This window comes from Hylaeus anthracinus, unplaced genomic scaffold (assembly GCF_026225885.1).
Source record: "Hylaeus anthracinus isolate JK02 unplaced genomic scaffold, UHH_iyHylAnth1.0_haploid 12000, whole genome shotgun sequence".
Lineage (NCBI taxonomy): Eukaryota > Metazoa > Arthropoda > Insecta > Hymenoptera > Colletidae > Hylaeus > Hylaeus anthracinus.
The window spans coordinates 10,555,176-10,573,396 of record NW_026534347.1 but is presented as its reverse complement, the minus strand read 5'-3'; the positions used below and the strand labels follow the sequence as shown (position 1 = coordinate 10,573,396).

The 18,221-nt window shown below is 38.0% G+C and overlaps 1 protein-coding gene across 1 annotated transcript in view; it reads left to right on the top strand.

The window, feature by feature from the left end:
• Positions 1-18,221, top strand: part of LOC128890403 (dual specificity tyrosine-phosphorylation-regulated kinase 2-like) — a 410,245-nt gene that overhangs the window by 110,341 nt on the left and 281,683 nt on the right. The window contains exon 2 of the mRNA XM_054148856.1: positions 13,176-15,039. Within this exon, the coding sequence (XP_054004831.1) occupies positions 13,510-15,039 (1,530 nt within the window). The 5' untranslated portion in view covers positions 13,176-13,509. The remainder of the gene's footprint in view (positions 1-13,175; positions 15,040-18,221) is intronic.

Genomic DNA, 18,221 nt, shown 5'->3' with positions numbered 1-18,221 from the left:
ATATATATATATATATATATATATATATATATATATATATATATATAAAGAGAGCTCCTAGAAAGAATTTTATTATTAAATTTCTTAGTAAGTACAATTCTTAATGCAATTGTTTAGGACCGTTATAATAATGTAATTATATATCGTGTGTACGTGTATATGAATTTTATGTAATTGTATTATTATATCAATGCTGAATAATTATTCTATAAACTTAACAAATAATGACACATAAGAATTCATTAGAACTATTTAATTTATCATGAACTATAGGAATACATATGTATACATTTTATTAATTAATTTCATAGTAGATATGATTCTTAGTATAGTTATTTAAGATTCATATACTAATGTAATTATACCAAGAATTTTAGAAATAACACAAAACAAGAATTCATTACCTCAATTTAATTCATCGTTAAATATAAGAATGTATAATTACCAAATCGTAGAGCCATTGTGTAGGTACTCTATTATACATATATACACATGTATTTCATGTAAAAAAAATATGAATTCTCTACATCTACCTAATTTACTATGAAATATAAGAGTACACACATAACCAGTTATATCGATCAATAGAATATGCAAAAGACCCGCTCGATAAAATTACTACCACGATAAAATCTAAATTGACTACGCTATTTGCTTAACGAAAAGTCCGCGTATTTTCACCTAACAAGTCAAACAGCAGTTTACGATGGCCACGAAGGGCTGAAAGACCGATCGTCATGCTAGGATCTCGTGTTCCACCGCGAACGCGCAGCTTCGGCTTAGAAACTTCCTACCGAACGATAATTGGTCGCCGGTATGGCAAGGTAATTAGGAACAATATAGATAAGTAATGCTGGAAGAGGCAATGGACGATCAGTACGTTCGAACGCGAAGGAAACACCGACGACGACGACGAAAAGTCGCCATTGGGAGGCGCAGAGGCGAAATAAAGACGCGTCGTTTGCGAAAGATCTATAGGCAGGGACATCTGTCGCGGCCTCGCGACAGACTTTCAGTCACGCGATGCAAACCTCCGGGAACTCGATTTATTGTGTTTTTCACGTGATACCAAGAAAACTTAAAAATATATATCCATTCCATACAGCACCGAGTCTTTCGAAATATAAATATTAATGCGTGTATTAGGAAAATAATATTATGAACCCTTCAAAATACAAATATTTACAGCAATCAATGCAATGTGCAATTCCTACATGCCTCATAAGTAGACTGCGGATTTTTATGCATTTATAACGAATTTGAACATGCAAGAAACTAGAAAACCCACACAGTCTGCAAGAATATAAAAAATATTGAGAGTAACGTTCATATTATAATATTTGCAGAGTAAAATAGATTCCTATTTAGGTTAAATTTTTGTAGGTACGTTTGTCAAGATTCTATTTCGCATAAAGATACGCAGTGTACTCATAAGTAAGCAACCAGAAATATTCATGTCTCTGTATCCTCTAGAAATATAATTTTTAATTCTAAATCTTCAAATCGCCACATATACATTCTTTAACTTCCCCTAAAGCCTAAATTATTAAATTAAAACCTAAGAAATCTAAAACGCCAGCTTTATTCTGCTAGCTTAGTAAAGACAATGAGTGATTAAAGAAATATTGAGTCTGAGGATCCTCGATGGTCCCCGGATTGTCCAGCAGTTAAGGGGGTATTATCGTCTAGAAGTTTGTTTTTTCAGTAATTTTTAGGAATTAATTTTGGGAAAACTATCAAACCTACAGTACCAGGGTCTTTTATGTATAATAAAACACGTTTCAACTAACAACATAAATTTGTATGAAATACTTCATTGAAATCTATACAAGTTTTGCGCTGTTATGCAGGTTGTGGCGTGAGACGGTCGTTCAATCGGGCGCACAGGCTGTGGCGGTTCTAGTTGTCTGAGACAAAAAAAACAAATTTTTTTTTCAATCTGTATGAATGTAGTTATCGTCTGAACTAGAATTAAGTAAGTACGAAATTTTTTATCAGAATCGCAGCTATTTGAAAATTAAGGTTTTATTTTCCCGGAAAATTGTCAACTAAAATATGAGAGCAGGGCTATGATATTCAAGCTATCGGTATAATTCTAGTTCAGACCATAAGTGATAGTGCCCTCGAAATGTGTGTAAAACCAGAAGTCAGTCGGTCCAATAGTTTTTGAGGAAAACGTGCGCCCGACTTGAAAAATGTCGTTTCGAGAAAAACGTGTTTAAAGTTTGCTATACATTTAGCACTAATACTGGTGAACAACCTTTAAGCCTCTGTAACTATGAGAGCTCTACGAATTTCAAATTAATATTTTAGAGGCACTTTCTCAAAACCCGAAATGATAAGAAAATGCAAAAAAAAATAAATCGAATTTTTGAAGTTTCTAGACGATAATACCCCCTTAAGAAACCACTTCCATAACATACAGCACAAATAGTCTGTAACAACCGAGAAAAGTCACCCCGTATCGACATTTCTACGTGGAATTGCTCGTTCTCGTGTGCTCGATCCTCTTTCGCAAAAGACATTGACGACGACTCGAAACGAAAGTAACGAACATCCCTTTCGATGTAAACGGGTTCGAACGGTCTGAACGTTGAACTAGAAAACGGAGTTTCTCGCTACGACCCCACCCTTAGTCGATGAAATTAAGTCGCGACCGTTCCGTCTACTCTTCTCTATTACACTGTTGAAACTGCGTCCGCGTTTCTAATTATCGGTTGCGACGCTCAGGAGCGAGCTTCAATATTCCATTTCAGCCGTCCTCGACTTGCTTGCGTCGTAACTCGATGAAATTTCTTTTCCATGCTCGCTTCTCTATCGAAATCGTCACGCTCCGTGGGATAGATCCCTTGAAATGTCGTCGAAATTCGATCGATCGATTTATTAAGAGGACGGACCACTGAAAAAGTACTTTTAAGAGAGGTGTATTCAAAAAATGCTTGGAAAGACATTACGCGAGAAATTGTTTTGAAGCTTTCAGTATGTTTTATCGAGCATATAAACAAACAAATATCGATCTTGTATTGTCATTGACATAGGGTTACTCGAGGGTTACTTCTGCAGCGTGCGCGAGTAAGCATTGCAGGAGAAAAAAACAATGATGATTTGTTGACAGTTTTGTGATTACGAAGTATCTGAAATTTTCTTGAACTAGATACGTATGGCTATGACCTAGGTATCAAAAGGTAGACACAATACTCTCAATGGAAAATCGTTGAAAACCCCTAAATAAACGCACATCTGAATTTTCAATAATAAAAACGAAGAGTTGTTGTACTAAAGGATACACAGTATTTTTAATAAACGTGCAAACAGCTATTTCACCTAACCAACAGTTACCTATCGAAAATCGCGAGTGGCAGTTCCGACGACAGTCGCAATAACGCGACGACACAGCAGAAACGTAACAGCGCATTTGCGCTCTGGATACATCCCGTCAACCTGGTTAAAGTAATTGGCCAGAATCTTCAGCCGTGACTAATTGCACGCCCGATATGTACAATAAACGCCGCTCTGCTGGTTCGTTCGCTTGCCCAAGATTTCGTTGCGAAAGAAATTTGAAAGCTCTTCCTTCGCGTCCCGGGAACTGATTAATTTTGAAAGGCGACGAGTTACGTGAACGCGACTAAGGAAAACGCGCAGCAAACCGAGGAGGTTCCCGTGCAACGAGATATTACACCACCGAACGAGCCATCGCCATTTATTTCCTCTTACTTTCACAGGTAAATCCGATTCCGAGTGCGAAGCAACCTCTGCCAGTGTGCATCGAGAGGAAAGCGTGGCCAAAATGTTGGAAATAAATATCGGTTGGTAAGGTGACAAATTCCAGTCACGAAAGTAATTAATCAAGCATAGTTTGAATGGTAATCGCCAGACCATTGCTTGGGAGAGATAAATTTACAGTGACAGATAGAAAAGTTGAGCTTATTGGCAAATTTATTTCATACAAGATATTTAATCTTATTTGTATTATATTATACGTTTCATTTTATTTCGTGCAGGTTGCTTAGAGAAATAATATTACAAAAATATTTTAAGTAAAGAAAATAACTTCGTTGGGCTGATACGTAAGGAAATAATTAAAATATCAATTTGAAATTTTTGGATCTGAATATAATTCAGCTAGATTTGCCTTCCTATAAATGATCGCAAATTTCGCATCCCTAAAAGCAGAATAATTACGGTCGAAATGGTTATAAATATTGAATTTTGTGTAAAACGTGAAGATAGTTGTAAAATCCTTGGCAAAAGTACAGAGAGACAGAAAAAATGATTGAAAAGTTGGTGGTACATATGTATCATCCATCATAACTACGTATGCTAATCATTCTGGCAAGCAAGAACTATAACTAAACCAGGCATTAAGTAATAAGAGAAAAATATTTTGCACGAGAAAAATACTACATTTTTATGATTTTATGATCGATGGACTTTCTAGGATTTATATAGCAAAAACGTTAATATGTTCGAATTACAATTGTGTTCCTTTGTTCGAAAGACCACGTTCCGCTTTTGAAAATCCACATTCATTAGAAATAGAAATCGCTGGTTATACAATAATATCCTAACGCAAGTTTTGTACGGTTTGTGAACATTGTAGCACTCCCCGCATTTGGTCACGTAATTCAATTGAATTTTCTATTTCTTACTTTTGAATGTAACCACCTGTTAGAATAGGAGAAGTTTCTTTAATTTTCAAACAAACATATTTGAATTTTTTCCAAAGCCGAGGCCTATCTAATTGAACGCTGAAACGTGAGTCAATTAATTTTCGATGAAGAACCAAAACCAGTGACTCACACTTCCTGACCTCTCCTTGTAACATATCATTAAGGTGAAAACTTTGAAGCGCAGTTTAATGAATTGTTTCATTATATATTTCATTATATTATTTAATTAGCCTTTAATTTTCATAAATTATGACCGTTGTTTTCTTCGATAGCTTACATTATGACAGTTTTCCCTTAGTTCTATCATACGATGAACTAAAAATTGTAATGAATCCATTGATTTTACACCTTCATAGTCAAATATGTGAAATCCTGCTGTAGCTTAATATTTCAATTTCCTTTGAAACTAACACCACTATAATCCTCAACCCAGTACCACGCTAAAACTCCACTTTTAATCTAAAGTAAGCTCTGCAGGTCTCCACAATTTTCAGTAAAAACAACATAATTCTAAATTAACTAAATCAAACATAACAAAAATCGTTTATATTAGATTAATTATATTAATTCGAAATCAGCTCGGTGCTTAATTCTCTATAACTTCAAAATTTATTAACAGACGTACGACTAAAGAGCTAATTATCGAAATAATTTCCATTATCTCCTACCTACTTAGGCCACCTTTTGATCCACTGATTAACACTGAACCTACCGACGCTCATTTCTAACTATTTTTACTATGATGTGACAAATGACCGATTTTTCAATTAAATGCAAAAATATTTCGCGTGAAACTAAATTGAATAATGCATAAAACAATTGTATAAAATTCATACATTACGTATAAGAACTGTAAAGAAACGTTTGAAATGGTCATTTGGTCAATCGCGGTAGGTTTAGCGTTAATGTCATTGGGGAAAATGCTCTCGGTAGTTTTAATGCATACATTTCAATCACTGAACATTCTCTCTTTTCTCGATCCAACCAAAACAGGTGTAAAAATCACTGTTCTAAACAGTGGCCGCGAAGGCAGATAAGAACCACTGTTCCAAAGCCTCGCGTCCGTCCAGCTCGCCATCCGTTGGCGAACAATGACGAACGACAGTTTTGAGAATCGCGTATAAGGCGATCGTTCGACGCGCATATGCATGAGCCACCGTATAAACATCCGCCGGGTTCGAAAAGCGCCTGCTTCCTTTCTTCTCTCTCTTCTCCTTTATTTTCCCTCCATTTTTTCTCCTTTCCTTTTTTTTTTTTTTACCCTGTCGTTTCAATTGCCTTCGACGATGGCTCCGAACGGTGGTTCGTTTCGCGGTACGAAACACTCGATGCGTTTTACACACAACCCGCGGCTCGTTCTCTTTGCTTTCATGCACTGAATGCTATACGGTTCTGCGGTTTCTAGGATGATCCGCATCGCGCCGCTCAAAAAATTCGGTCAAGTCGGCGGATTAATTAAACGCCGGTTTGCGTTTCGCCAGGTAACTCCGTGAAAGCGCGGAATTTTCGCGTGCAACGAACGGAGAGAACGAGAGAGGGAAAGGGCTGGGAGAGACCGAGATGGGACGTTTTTCCATTTAAACGATGCTGGTTAATGACTGCATTAGAATTGCAAGCGGGCTTAGCGAGATCGCGATCTCGAACGTAGCGGACGTCGGAATTAAACCGCAGAAAGTCGTGTCTTTGGTTCGTCGCTCAAAGCGAAGGAGGGAATGAAGGCTCCTTCGTCTTTTGGAGCAGACGAGGCGTGACGGTTCGCCAGGGATGAGCAAAGTTTAAAGGATGGGAGACTCGAGTAAAATGGAAAAAGAAAAATTGGTTTGTTTTATTCCATGAACAAATGCAGTTGATCCTTGACGCTTTACTAGTCATTTTTATTTCAATGATAAATGATTTATACGTTTCATAATTGCATATATATTTTACGTTCATATTAATAAAAGTACAGAGATAAATAAGGTATGGCGATATTTTTTTCTCTTTCTAATGATGGGACTATTTTCTAATAATGTTTAATATGATCGCTCTTCACATATTTGCTCTTTATAAGTTCTACTTTCTTTTCAACGAATACCAAAAGAATCCTTGCTCATCTTTCTCACAAACTTGTCTCTTCCTTTCCTTAAAAATAAATCAACGCATGCTCTCAACGTTGCGTGTACTATTCCCCCAGGAACCTACCATCTGAAAGCACTTTTATTGAAATCGGCGTCCGCCGTTATTTGTACCTCTTCTAGTCCCCGTTCGATGTGGTATTCGTATCCGACGTTCCGGAGCACGTTTTCTCGAAAATATCCGGCGCAAGGACAAAGAGATTGCTCGCTTCTACTTGTAGTTTGTGTATACGTGTTGAAATCCCCCTCTCGGCCACCGCTCCCCCGCTGTGAAAGAACGCACTGAGGCAATAATAGCTCGCGCAGATACGAGCGAGCATAGTAGAAAGTATAGGGCCGGCGTATCGACGTCTAATTGGTATCGCGGAACGGAATTAAAATGAAGTTCTCGCTCGGATTCGCTGGCTATATACCATTAGGTGGCATTGTTGTTGCGACAGCCGCACGGTTTCGCAATGATGCAGTGAACTTTTATCCGCGCGAACGGCCTTGCCTTTTTACATCAGCGTCGGCCGCGTGTAGGTGTCACTTACTTTCGGTGCCTTGAAAAACCTTTCACTGTTTTGCACCTACATAGACACGCGGTAGACGGCCGCGTGCCGTTGCCATAAAGTCAGAGAAATCTTGGGGAGACGTGTAACTTGTTCCATATAGCCGTTACAATCGGTGAATTCCATTTCGTTTGGAACGACGTCGCCGATTACCGCCGCGACACGTAGTCGCGGAAAACGACATTCCTGGTAGAAAAAACGAGGAACCTTTGTGGGGGGGGGGGGATGTGATAGTTTAAACATTCCTACAGGAGCTTGTAGTTGGAGGGTTTTAGAATGTAGAAAAAATATGAAGGAAGGGTGTATGAAGTACCGCGAGTATTTTAAATTATTATGGTTTGCTCTAGAGTTCCATGATGTTGAAACGAAAAATATTTTTCGTATCCATTATGTACGTGAATAGGCATGAATGAGAATTTTAACGAATGTTTGAGCAGAACGGAATAATTTAAAAATTCTTGCGGCAACTTTAGGTGGATGCTTTTAAAATATAGGAGAAAAATGGTGCAAACATGTTCAAGTAAATAGACACTGAAATCCAGTCACTTTCCGCATTTAGAGTTGCCATACTGAATTCGCCATTTTGAATTCCTAAATTTTTAGTTCAGATTTGGATTCAGCGACCCCAAAGACATCTGTATACCAAATTTCATCCAGATCGAATCACTTTTTGTACTTTTGTCCGCCATATTGGATCCACCATTTTGAATTTCTAAATTTTTAGTTCAGATTTGGATTCAGCGACCCCAAAGACATCTGTATACCAAATTTCATCCAGATCGAATCATTTTTCGTATTTTTGTTCGCCATATTGGATCCGCCATTTTGAATTTCTAAATTTTGAGTTCAGATTTGGATTTAGCGGACCCAAAGACTTGTGTACACCAAGTTCCATCCAGATCGAATCAATTTTCGTATTTTGGTCCGCCATATCGGATCCGCCATCTTGAATTTTTAGATTTTGAATTCAGATTTAGGATCAGCGACCTGAAAAACCTCTGTATACCAAGTTTCACAAAAATCTTTCAAAAAGAACTCATTAAATATTCAAGACAAACTCTGTAAAGGTTATTGTCAACTTTTTCCAGGAAATACTACGCTAGACAATGTTTTTACAATTTTTACTACTTTACTACGTGATGCGTACGCATTTCTGGGAGTATATAGGTCACTGGGTCAGTCATTCATTCTTAAATATCTATTTCATAGGAAACTGTGAAGTGTCGTGACTCAGGGTGGAGTCATCCGATTCGATTCTAACAAAATTTAAATTAAAGAGCTTAATTTCTATTATATCTATATTCTATTTCTATATTGTTACATACTTTTAAATAATTGTTTTTTGTGTAACCTAAACATTTCCTTGACCACTTTCTGTATATTTTTCCTTTATTCTATTATAGAAATATTTATGTACAAGCTACCATAAGAGTTTTTACAAAAGATGTCATAAGGTTAAAATATTTTTTCACGTTAAATTTTTGTCACTCAGATTTAAAAGTCTCTGATATTTTCAAAAATATTTTCGTCGTTATTCCCATTTCCATAGCCATAATATTGTATTTAGTTAAAGGGGGAGGAATTTATCCCCATATGATATGTTAACCTTTAGATGACATTCTCTTGAACTATTCTTATAAAACAATTTAATGGACAGTTGCGGTATGTGCGTTCAATTTATTCTAGAAAAATTCTTGTAAATACCATCGTTACATCACCTTCCGTTCACAAATAGTTTACAGTTATGATTGTTTTTCCTTTATTCTGCATCAATGTAATTTCCCACCATACCCATAAACTCACGAGTTTATGAGGATGGATCTTGAGGAAGTCATTTGAAAGTAAATACATAATATATGGATAAATGTTTTTTTTTTTATAGTAACTGTAATACTATAGACGAGAATGTGGTATCTTTTATTTTGTTTGATTTTAAAGTCGTTAATTTTGAAATCTTGGGAATTGTGACCTTATCCCTTAAGTAGGTACATGGGGTCTGGAAGACATGCACAGTATCTACTTCTATTAATAAATGAACAATTACAATCATAAATTAATTATAATAAATTATAATATACTTAAAGCAAAACTATAATAGACGAAACAAAATTCCTTCCATAAAAACTAAGTATGTTGATGATAGCTTTTAGATTAATAATTTTCTATCAGAAAAATATTCAAATATCACGTATCTACTTGTATTAATAAATGGACATAGCAATCATAGATTAATTATAATCAATCGTACATCATTTCTAGGTGTTCAGTTTACCTTTTCAAATTGTGTTTTTAGGTATAAAATCGTGATTCTACACTTTTCCTGTTATACCTAACATCATAATAAAATTGTTCTTGCAGACGTAACAGAAAAACAATACACGAGGAGCTAATGTGTTCCCCACTCAAGAATTGAATTAGCCCAAAAATGATCAAGCTTAGAGTTTATACAATTTTTAATTAATCCTCTCTGCGTAAAGGAAAAAACAGGTGCCAGCGTTTGTCGGATCGAAGTATGCGACCTGCCCAGCGAGGCAACCAATGTCACCAATGTGCACATACATATACGTGAATCGTATCGACGAACCTAACACTGGCTCGCCCGCACCCGAGGGAATTTTAATTAGCACGCGAATTGCGTCCGAGTGTCGAACCCATCGTCTCGATAGTGCACGAGAACTCGACGTCCATTCAACGCTCCTCCTCCCAGTGGTTTCTCGACCACAAAAAGGCCCCAGGGCTCGACGCAACACCAAAAGTTGGCTTTGCGCTTCCTCCACAACTTTTTGCAAACGGACCACTCGAGAATGATGCGATTTGCCACCACGTGAAACGAATATGGGAGCTTTGAGCTACCACCAGACGATTTCGACGAACGTCACTCGCGTTAATTGGGACCTAAACTCCGCTAATTGGAGAATAATTAAACATGCACGAATAATGATGTATTTGAAAACCCTAACCGTAGATAACCCTTGAATTACGAATCACCACCTCTGCGATCATCTATGAATTTATTTCGTTTGTGTTCTTGTATCTCGAACCTCCCCCAGTGCTTCTTTTTAACGCGGCTGCCATTAGTCTTAAGTTGATGAGCATGGAAACATACGTCGCTGCGAATTTTCATTGAATACTCCGTACCAGTGTTGGGCAATATATAACCCGTGATTATGGTTATCGAGTAATCATTAATCGTCGTTAATGGACAGCATTCGTGGTTGTAGAGTTCGAGCGTGCAGTTTAAATTAAATCGATTTCGATCTTGTCGGTCCTGTTTGGTGGGTACATTTGTTCTATAATATCGGTAGGAATGCAGTTTCCAAATTTTATTGTTGGAGTTTATTGGGAAATATATTTTTCATATTGTGAAACTTAGTTTCAACACAAGCTGTATATTTTTTAAATTCTATTTTGAAATACATTCTTTTTAATTTCATTATGAAATTGTATTATAAGACTCGTATTTCTAATTTTATTATGTAATATACTTTATAAATTTGATTATCAAATTTGATTATAGAATACATTTCAATCACTTTATTACACAACTCTAAACATGTATTTTTACCAATAAACGGAACATTTGTATCGAACAGAACGCAGATCAAGCTCGAAAACGTTTCAGTTTTAATAACGAGCTTTGTCACTATGAAATTAATGATGTTCATTATCTTAATAAGACTATTTTGTGATCTTGTACGTAAAACGATTAATCAGTAATCATGATTAATGATTATTAAATAATCAAACACGATCGTTTTTGAGAGATTTGAAATTACCGATTGCAGTTTAAAGACGCAGGTTATGATGACTCATTAATCTGCCAATTGTAAATGGTTATCGCAATAGTAATCAGAGAATAATCACTGCCCAACTCTGTTCCATATATATCATGGCCACTAAAAACAATATTTTTTACATGTGATTCATATGGTGTCTACTGACATAAACGTTCTTAGAAAATTCGTGCAGTGCAAATATGAGTAAGTCTTTGAAATTGACAGGATGTGTCAGTACCTACAGTCACATTAACCAACTTATTATTTATTGAGTTCAGGAGAAACTGATTAAAAAATCATGTTCTCTCAAGCATTTTATTTGAAAGATATTTCAACTATCAAAATTTACTGTCTTCTTCAGTACTTCCTTCAGTTTTATAATATGATAAACAATTACGTTAAAAAGACAATTTTCTTTTACCTTTACAAGGTAAAAGAAATACGTACAAGAAAATTCTTTTTGCAACATTATTCTAATATCACTCACGACTTACATATTCTTTATTATATTATAAAAAAAAATGTAAAGGATTCTGTTTCCCAATCGCTATCGAGTGAAACATATTTTTCACGAAATACCTTTACGTAAAATCAATAAATAACAAGTTATTCCAGTTATTGAATTATTGAAAGTTACTGACTCGCCCTGCGTAACAAGGCTGAGAGTATAAGTAAGTGTTTCATCGAGCGTTCTCAGGGGACAGTATTGGTCCATTAATAGGAAATCGAATTTTCGAAGAGCATTTCAGTAGACGCCTGGCCCGAGGCATCGGCCGCAAAACGGCCTTCATCCTTCACCGATCTCTGGCAAATCGCCTCGCTGCAACATTTTTCCATCGTTCTTTCCCCTTTTCCCTCCATGTGCGTGCTCCCCGAAGTTCAATCAACGATCGCGTACATTTTTCATACATTTTAAAGTGGAAAAATACCGCTTCCATCACTATACACTTTTCCCCTGTTCATTATGTGATTACGTCAGGACGACGAACTTTTTATAGCGTTTGAACATTTTTATTTCGAAGATGTGTATGCAATATCATCGAGTGCTTTATGTATTATTTAGAGGTGCACGTATCGAACTAGAGGTGTACTAAATTTTATTTAAAAATATCGAGTTGCGCAGAAGTTATGGCTAGCTGTGTGGACTATGTCTGGATTGGCGGAAATGTATGTGACATGATTACACTGAGGGTTTGAGGATATTTGTAACGTATGAGGAAATGAGAAATTTATTGTAAATTAACGTACGGAGTTTTTTTACTTTGGAAAACTTTTCATATTTGAGTAGAAAAGAGAAACAAATTTGGAAAAAAGAACCGATTAAAAATTTAAGATTTAATGGTTAGGTACGATTTCTACCGGTCCAGACAAAATGGTTCCACATTTTTGGTCATAAATTTGACGCAAGAAATCATTTTTTAATCAAATTTACTTACCTTGAATCGATATGTCAAGTTTTTGTAGACATTTCGGTTCCCCTTTTCATAACTCTTCTTTGATATTAACATATCTATAATAATTATAATGGGATAAAGACTTCTGAACCTAAATGAAAAGACATAAACACAGGTAAAAATCAGAAATCGATACATTGAAAAATATAAATATAAAGATCTTTCTATTTTTCACTCTTGCTTTCTGATATACATCTGTGTTTATACCTCTTCATGTATGTTTATACGTTTTTCCTTGATGTAATTATTATTTATATTTAAATACTTGGAGGAGGCTTCAAGAATGTCTAGAAATGCTTACCACATACCTACAATACATATGTATAACATTGTTTACCTCCACACAGAAACGAAGAATAAACAACTACCTTTCCTCGACAATCATAATTAAAGAGCAATCATACATATCACATTTCATACCATTAATTAAAGTTCCACATCTGTCTTCTCCAAAGATGTTTAAATGCCACCTTCCAACTCCGCCACGTCGCCCCTCGATCATACGATATATATCATACCCCCCCCCCCCACGCTTCGTCGCTTCGATTTGTTGTTCGCCGTTTTCTTTTGAGTTTGCTAGCCCCTATCCTGTTCCTACTTTCTGTTACAGATTTCGTACGAACCGTCTGCGTACGGTACGAAAGGCACCGAGACCGACGAGGATGTAACCGTGACGGCTGCCCGTTCACGAGAACTCGCATCGAGGATGTGCAGGAAAGAGCCAAAGTACACGGAAAGGGAAGTTTACACCTCGAGTATCTCTTATCGTCGCGCGCCGCCGCAGGAACAATCGAAAAAGATCACTGCCGGAGTAATGACGAGCTAGAAAGCGCACATCGATCCGTCCGCGCGCGTCCGTCCCCGTGAAATCGCTCCAGCGATCGAGAAATCTCTTTTCCACCGCCGCTTCGAGATCAAAGACTGACTATATCAAAGAGGGAAAGATGTTGGGAGTGAGTCAACCGGGGAATCCGCCCTCGAGCTTGCGACACTCGGCGAGCTTCTCTTGTCTGCAGCGCAGTACCGCGGGCGAGGGACATCGGGCGAGGACCTCGACGCTGTTGCAACAGCCCAGCCTGCAGTTGAGCGGCAGTCACCATCAGTACTCTGGTCAGACGTCGTTGTTACAACCGAACACCGGCACCGTTCAGCATCGAGTGGAGGCCCTGGAGTCCATCCAGGACAGCAACGATTACGGTTTCGTGAAGGTCAGGCCGCGTCTACGAAGCACGAACGCTACCCTTTACCACGAAGAAGAGGTAGCCGCCCAGAAGAGCGCGTTATGGGATCGCGACGCCTCGGCGTTCAGCGACTGTGAGTGCGACACGAATTTCCGCGACTGCTCGCTCAAAGTTAAGGACCACCGCGAGCACTCGCCGAAAGGCGCCTCGAAGAACCAGAATCCCCTGAGGGGGGCCCTGATACTTTTCACCTCGACCTCGTCGTGGTGGAAAGCCAGGCAACGGGAGGACCAGCTGAACGCCAGCTCCAACGACCGCGCTCTGACAACGACGACCACCGTGTCGTCGTCCGAGCGAAAGTGGTCCAGCACCTCGATGGCCTCGCCCTCGAACGAAAGAAAGTGGCCGGCGGTGACCTCGCCCGCGAACGACCGGAAGTGGTCCGTGGGCAACAGCGCGCTCACGTCCCCAGCGAACGACAGGAAGTGGACCAGATCCTCCGTCTCGTCCAACTCCACTAGACAGCTGGACAGGACGTGGCGGTCCCTGGGCGCCCTGCTCAGGGCTCCCACGGGCAACGGTTCGCACGCCGTGCACCACTCGATGTCCCACAACATGAGCGTTTCCATGATCGAGGCCGATCAAGTCCGGGAGGATACGCGCGGTTCGAGTTACAAGTCGTCGCGTTACAGCAGGGACATTTACAGGGAAAACGGGGAGTTTGGTCAGACGGGACGTTCGAAGGTGAACCGAGTCAAGACGGTCAGGATGTACCAGGACGGGGGGGAGTCGACGGAGAGGGACGTTGAAGAGAGACATCTTCCTACTATACATCAGTTCGAGGACGAGTGCATAGGGGTGCCGAATCGCGAGGGTGTCTGCAAAACGGAGCAGCCCGCCGCCGAAACGCGCACAGCGTCTACGAGATCCAGCAGAGCTCAGAGCTTCTACCTGCTGGACGACTTTCTGCGACCCCAGCCGCAGCAGAACAAGTGCATGTTGAACGTTTACCTGTCGCCGTCGCACTCAAAGTCTGGGAATGATCACGTCAGATCCGCCGAGGTGAAGCAGCCCTCCCAGGGGAACGTCACAAACATAACGCCGCCGAGACGTCATAATTCCAGCTCGGATAGCCTCGAGGTCGCGACCAGTCCTCTTCCGCCACCTGTACCGCCCCCGCCGCCGCAGGTCACCACGCGGGACAGAGAACGGGGCGAGAATTTCAAGGAAAAGGACGCGTGCCCGTGCAAAATGTGCTGGACCAATATGCAGCAGAGATCTTTCGTAGACGAGGTAAGTCCCTCGAGGGGAGGAATAACTTCCGAGAGGATTGTACGTGTTTTTCGCGAAGACGGGAAAAAGTTCGTTGGCTTCCGTAGCTTGCTTGGAGTCTTAAAGGGTATTATTATCCTCTTTGATAGAGGAGTTCTTAAGAAAATGGAATTTTACGTGCGTCTATGGCTTGATAACGAGGGGAGCTGAGATTATGTCTGTATCCTCGTTCGCAGTTTATGGATGGTATTAGATTGTTCCGAAAGTTTCTTTCGCGAGTTGCACTCAATTATTTTATGTGGTCGTGTTTATATAAATAGACAATGTAATTTCATAGGTATTCATGTTGTAACAGTAATGGAGCAAAATGAATCGTGCACAATTCAGTAATGTAACATAAAACAGAAAATATTGTGCATGTATTACTTATTAATACGTTGACTGCCAGAGAAATATTCTTGAACATTTCTGCTAGGATTAAATATTATTTAGACTTTTGGAGACTATATAATCAAACATCTGTCGTGGTATTTATTTTTGTAACTTCATCAAAATACACGAATTTCATTTAAATTCATTTTCTGTGAAGCTTAGCTTTCAGAATTAATGTGTCTAGTTCTTGAGTGAAAACTACTGTCACCCACATATGGGTGACGTGGCGATCAACGTGTTAATAAAGCGAAAGAAACATTTGGGGCAACCTTATACCTTTGACAGAGTTTCGTATGACCAGTTAATTTTCTCTAATCCGAGCATTTTTATTTTTCGGTTACCTGTGTCAGGGTCATTTTATAGTATAGTTAATGTGAAGGCAGATGAGATTAGGAAAAAGATTATTAAAGGGTTATCTGTGAGTGAAATGATGTAGTCTAGGGGCAATTTTAAAGAGGGGTGAGAGAAAAAGTATACGTCAGAGTGAAATGGTAATTTCTTTATTCGTGTGAGATGCAAGTCTACTGCATTTATTCATGAGATAGAATAAAACGAAGTAATTGATAATAGAGGTGTGACGTTATGCATGAAACGTAATTTCTATGTAATTTCTTTAAGTCAGTTTTACAGTGAAAGAAAAAATAGAACTGTAGAGAGTAATAGCATGTCCTTAAGCATGTTATGTTCATTGCTAAAAATTTCCATTCAACGTTTTTTCAAAAAAATATATTTGCCAGTTATTGTATCACGAAGTGAGAAAATTACATTTGAAATTCACGCCACTTTTTTAATTGAAACTCATTTTATTCAGAAGTAGCTTTTTTTTTTAAATTTGAACCGATATTCATTGTTATTGACATCCAAAATGTAACTACTCTTCACTTCTGTGTTAAATCGACTGAACACAATATTACATCATATTGTTACTCGCAGAACATCATATCTTTATTATTAAATATGCTTTTTATTTTATCTTTGGCTGAAGAATCATTAGAAGAATCATTCACAATTCGTAAAGCCTATGTACTACATGTTTTGAATCAGTAAATAAGTAGCGTAGTATATTGGAATCAAATTAATAGAATAGAGCAAGTCACGATATTTTTACAATACACTTATTGAGTAGTTTTGTTTTGTTCATCAATTCTAATACTTTTGTTGATTCAGACATCCACAAATTGTTTACTATGTAGCATTAGAAATAAAATATTATTTTGCATGTAATATAAAACTATATTTTTATTTTGCATATTTTATGTTACATGTAATTCGATTTCATAATATTGCTAAGAAACAAGAACGACTCTTATCTTCAGGTGTAGACGTTAGGTAGAAAACAGTAATTGATTTAATTAATATTACGGTGTCGAAATGTGTGCTCATTAACAGGTTACGATATTGCAGAAAAATGGTGGAATAGTGAGTGACTCAACAGAGAATGTTCTATATTCATAACTGCAGTAGACGCAACTACTGGTATCGATCTAACTCTGACTTTTTGACTTGTAGCTGGGGCATGTCTGTAAAAATGTATCTGCAATGGGCCACTGAACCTAAAACGAAGCTCTACTGTTACTATTGTTAGGAAAACGAATTGCATTTTGCGTAAATGAATTGCGTAAAAATTATATGATTAAACGAACTTACCTAAGTGAAGTTTTTTGATGTACTTATTATTATTTCAAACATTGCAGACAGATATAAAACACTCATAATTACTAAAGAAAAGGATTATCACATTTATTTGATACAAATATAATAGAGGTTATAAATAGAGTATACAAAATAATAATAGATGAAGGATATAAATATCATTTTTAGAATAATAACGTTAGCTTATAAGTTTCAAATTTGTCTTCGTATAAGGTATTTAAATGTTATATTCAAAATTTAAGAAGCACATTCTGACAATTATTTATCAAATAATATCATTTCAAAAATGCCCAGGTTTGCTCTACATGTTTGATACAAATATAATAGAGGTTATAAATAGAGTATACAAAATAATAATAGATGAAGGATATAAATATCATTTTTAGAATAATAACGTTAGCTTATAAGTTTCAAATTTGTCTTCGTATATAGTATTTAAATGTTATATTCAAAATTTAAGAAGCACATTCTGACAGTTATTTATCAAATAATATCATTTCAAAAATGCCCAGGTTTCCACCACATGTACAATCAAGTATCCTTCTCAAGAAGTTAAGAGTTCAACTTCGCCACAGTTATAGAATATCACATATACAACATTCTTATGACAACAGTAATTGTAAAACGCGATAATTTCGAGGGAACGTCGATTCGACGAGGTACGATCGCCGATGTTGCACGTTTTTCGAGTTCGCACGTTTCCCAGGTCGCTGGCGGTTCACTTATTGCCACATATGTATAAGAGACAGCACGTGCTGACGAGATCGTGTCCAATAATAGGGTTGATCCACCGCTCGTAATTTTCGCTAACTCGATTTAGAGACGGCGCAATGGGCAATCGCTATCAGACAGGCGTATCGTGAAATCGAGTGGGATGACGGAACGCAAAACGGCTCGTAGTATCAGGTTTCCAGTTCGGTGCGAGCAGAGTTTAATTGTCGACCACTCGTTTGGGTCTTTTCAATCGAAGAAAATTGACGACAGACCGTTTCTTCCGGTGAAAGTTAGTTTTCGACGGAGTCGATGCTATCCTCGCGGTAATGCGAATCGCGTTGAAACGCGGAATGCTGCATTGTGACCGCGGCCATATGTTTGAATCAGGAACGTAGATGTTCGGT